The sequence below is a fragment of the Amphimedon queenslandica genome, unplaced genomic scaffold (assembly GCF_000090795.2).
Source record: "Amphimedon queenslandica unplaced genomic scaffold, v1.1 AMPQUscaffold_13278, whole genome shotgun sequence".
Classification (NCBI taxonomy): domain Eukaryota; kingdom Metazoa; phylum Porifera; class Demospongiae; order Haplosclerida; family Niphatidae; genus Amphimedon; species Amphimedon queenslandica.
In genome coordinates this window covers 127,668-132,250 of record NW_003546486.1, presented here as the reverse complement: position 1 = coordinate 132,250, position 4,583 = coordinate 127,668, and the positions used below count along the sequence as shown (strand labels likewise).

Below are 4,583 nucleotides of genomic sequence, written 5' to 3'. Positions count from 1 at the left end.
AATGGCTCCAAAATCATTAAAAATTTTTATTACATTTTCTTATGCATATTGACGTCCTTATGCTGTGTAGAAAGTTTGAGCTGATTCCGACTTCAATTTTTCAAGTTATGGCTTTTTTTTAAATGCCAAAATTCTGAAAAATACCCAAGGCTATAGCCCATGGTTTTTTCTAAAAGATGGCCCCATAATCACTAAAAATTTTTATTACATTTTTAGATGCATATTGACATCCTTATGTTGTGTAGAAAGTTTGAGCTGATTCCAACTTCAATTTTTCAAATTATGGCCATTTTATAAAAATGTTAAAATTCTGAAGAATACCCATGTTTTTTCCAAAAAATGATTCCAAAATCACCATTTTTTTTCAGATACATATTGATTTCCTCATGCTGTGTAGAAAGTTTGAGCTCATTTCGAGTTCAATTTTTCAAGTTATGGTCATTTTAAGAAAACACCACAATTTTGAAAAATACCCAAGGCTATAGCCCATGGTTTTTTTCCAAAAATTGGCTTCGAAATCACCCCAAATTTTTATTAAATTTTCTGATGCATATTGATGTCCTTATGCTGTGTAGAAAGTTTTAGCTGATTCTGACTTCAATTTTTCTAGTTACGGCCATTTTAAGAAAACGCCAAAATTTTGATAAATACCCTAGGCTATAATAGCCCATGGTTTTTTTCAAAAAATGGCTCCGAAATCACCCCAAATTTTTATTAAAGTTTCTAATACATATTGATGTCCTTATGCTGTGTAGAAAGTTTGAGCTGATTCCGACTTCAATTTTTCAAGTTACGGCCATTTTAAGAAAACGCCAAAATTTTGAAACATACCCAAGGCTATAGCCCATGGTTTTTTCAAAAAATGGCTCTGAAATCACCCCAAATTTTTATTAAATTTTCTGATGCATATTGATGTCCTTATGCTGTGTAAAAAGTTTTAGCTGATTCTGACTTCAATTTTTTCAGTTACGGCCATTTTGAGAAAACGCCAAAATTTTGATAAATACCCTAGGCTATAATAGCCCATGGGTTTTTTTCAAAAAATGGCTCCGAAATCACCCCAAATTTTTATTAAAGTTTCTAATACATATTGATGTCCTTATGCTGTGTAGAAAGTTTGAGCTGATTCCGACTTCAATTTTTCAAGTTACGGCCATTTTAAGAAAACGCCAAAATTTTGAAACATACCCAAGGCTATAGCCCATGGTTTTTTCAAAAAATGGCTCTGAAATCACCCCAAATTTTTATTAAATTTTCTGATGCATATTGATGTCCTTATGCTGTGTAGAAAATTTTAGCTGATTCTGACTTCAATTTTTTCAGTTACGGCCATTTTGAGAAAATGCCAAAATTTTGAAAAATACCCTAGACTATAATAGCCCATGGTTTTTTTTCAAAAAATGGTTCCGAAATCACCCCAAATTTTTATTAAAATTTCTAATACATATTGATGTCCTTATGCTGTGTAGAAAGTTTTAGCTGATTCTGACTTTGATTTTTTTAGTTACGGCCATTTTAAGAAAACACCAAAATTTTGAAAAATACCTTAGGCTATAATAGCCCATGGTTTTTTTTCAAAAAATGGCTCCAAAATCACCCCAAATTTTTATTGAAATTTCTAATGCATATTGATGTCCTTATGCTGTGTAGAAAGTTTGAGCTGATTCCGGCTTCAATTTTTCAAGTTACGGCCATTTTAAGAAAACGCCAAAATTTTGAAAAATAGAGATAAAGAGAATGCAGTTACTAGTTCTGATCTGATATTATACTTTATTGTTTTGTGGTTTGTAGGTAGTTAAAGAGACCAGATGGATCTATACATGCTGAAGATGTCAAGAATGTTCCCTGAGCCATTTTTGATGAAATACAATGTATTGTATCAGTGTTGGGGCATTTGCCATCCGTTGAACTTAATTCATTGATCACTGATTTGCCCAGTTTATCACAGTTCATACAGTGATATCTGTTATATTAGTATTTTTATAAGCAACTGGCTTGTGTCGCATCATTTTGTTGATGGTACTTTAAAATAAAATTCATAACATAAAGCCACAAATAAAATAACTTCACAAATAATGCTTAATAGTAAATAGCATGTACATAATGTGACAGGTGAGTGTGTGTGTGTGTGTAAAATAATAGTTTAATTACCACAAGTTACATAAACATTGCTTGTTCCATGTGATTGCAAGTTGTGTATAAAAAGTATTGTAGTCATAGTTCATTGTGAACTCTCCATTGCTAGTTCCCATTCTTCTTGTATCATAGCAGAAGCATCAGCTACTGGCCCTCCAACATTAGTCAGAGCAGACAAAAACTTCTTAATCCTCTTCTCTACTTCAGATTGAGTGCGTATGAATTAATGCCAGAGAGAAACGATCCGATTATTTTATCGTAAGTTGGGGATTTGTGGACGTCTTGTGGTATGATACCAACTTGAAGGAGCTCATTAGAGATACTTTTCAGAGAGAGATCAAAAACATCATTCAAGTCAACCTGGTGCTGAGTCAGGACTTGCTTGATGGTTTTCTTCATAGTCTTACTATCAATACCTATTATAACACAATTTATACTGACTATATATTAGATATGCCTTGTATCTCTCAACTCAATGTACATGTTATGAATTAAAGTAAATATCTGAATGCACGTGAATCAAAGATGTTTAGTAATTACCTGAATAAGGATTAAAAGCATTTCTGGGCATGATGGCTGATGGTTGGTGGACCTGTTGATCTATTGAGTGTATTATTAAAATCAAGTAATAATACAAAATGCAATACCAGTAGATACACTAGGACTAGCTTGTGCTCCAGTTTGTACTGCAGTAGTGGCTGATGCTATGATGAATACATACATAAAGCAATATCATGTACACACTCAATTAGTTACCTGATGAAGGATGAGGAGTATTTCTTTAATGATCCGTGGATGAAGATTGTTACTGGATAAACTGTGCTACACCTTCAATTGACATGGTAATCCAAAATACTGATGATTTATTGTTTATCATTTCTCGGTGATTTATGATGTACACATGGATGCTCGTAGTACTTAACAGAATCTTGAGGCCAGCCACCAGCCCTAGTCCAGAACTGATTTGCCCAACAAGTAAAATATTGGATACAGTGGCATGTAATTTAATATTTTAATTAGCTCAAAGTATTTGAATAAGCATTAAAACAAAAGTAAACATTCCAAGATAATTAGCTAATAATTGAGTTTGCATTAATTTAATGTACTGTATTAAGGTAACAAAGAACATTTATATGGGCTACACCAAAATATACATGTATGATTGGAGATAAGTAAAATAAGAATAATAATAATAATAATAATAATAATAATAATAATAATAATAATGATAATTCTGTTTTGTACTGTTTTGTACTGTTAATAATAATAATAATAATAATAATAATAATAATAATAATAATAATAATAATAATAATAATAATAATAATAATAATAATAATAATAATAATAATAATAATAAAATACAGTGTCTTAAGATAATTTGACTTTTTTAGTGCCAAGTTGTAAATTTGTCTCCTCCATCCATTTCCTCCTCAACATGTCAGCAGCTCCAGTCACTGGACCTCCAATGTTTGAAAGAGCTTCAAGAAAATCCATACAGTGTACTTCAAGCTCAGCAATGCTGGATTTCATTTCTAGTCCAGTAATGAAATTCCTAATAATGGAGTCATATGAAGGATTCTTCCTAACTGAGTGAGTGATGATATTAGCTGCACTCAATCCTAAGGCAATGTCAGGAAGAGAATCTTCAAATACTTTGCTAAGGACAACTTGTCTATTTCTTAAAACTGCTATTAAGCTGTCAGTGATAGACTTTATGCCAGTATCTACATGAAATTAAAATACATTACATTACATGTATGTCACATTGTTGCATAAAGCTTTACCTTCTGCCCTTACTCTCTCAGTTGATAAGGCAGCAACATCTGATGGACCAACTAATAATAATAATAATAATAATAACAATAAGTAATACAATTGTGAATAATTACTTGATGAAGGAGTGGTTGATAATAAATCATTCTTAGATACTTCAATATTCCAAGGAACAGTAGATGCATCAGATGATGTTTGTATACCATCAATAGATAAAGCATGGGATATCTTGTTAGTAGCACCAGTTTCATCAGGTTCCACTGATACTTGAATGTATGGAGGCTCAGCACTTTTACTGCTGTAACGAACAACAAGACTTCTACTTATCTATGAACCACAAAGTAAAGAGATTTCTAAAAACTGTCAGGCGCTTACTGCAGAAGTATTGTATGGTTTTATTCTCCAGCCATCAATTGTGTTTGAGGGGAAATTGTGGACCTTTAAGAAGCAGTCCTTATCATCAGACTTGTCATCAAAAAATTGAAAATGAAAGCTTGATATCTGAGTACCAAGTATGGGCAGCATGCCTCTTTTCTCAACCAACTACAAACATTAATATAATTGGTTATTAATATTATTAATAACTATAGCACCTCTTTCAAGTGATCCATATCTTGTATTGCAGTTAGACTCATCATCACTTTATGAGGCAAACACTTTTTATAAATTAA

The 4,583-nt window shown here is 31.9% G+C and overlaps 1 protein-coding gene across 1 annotated transcript; it reads right to left on the bottom strand.

Annotated features, from left to right (window-relative positions):
• Window positions 1-3,478: 3,478 nt before the first annotated feature.
• Window positions 3,479-4,583, bottom strand: LOC105313565 (uncharacterized). The gene is made up of 5 exons (XM_019999293.1): window positions 4,506-4,583; window positions 4,288-4,455; window positions 4,029-4,239; window positions 3,924-3,974; window positions 3,479-3,863 (listed from the first exon to the last, which is right to left on the bottom strand). The coding sequence occupies exons 1-5, from the start codon at window positions 4,548-4,550 to the stop codon at window positions 3,508-3,510; spliced, it is 831 nt and encodes a 276-aa protein (XP_019854852.1). The 5' UTR covers window positions 4,551-4,583; the 3' UTR covers window positions 3,479-3,507.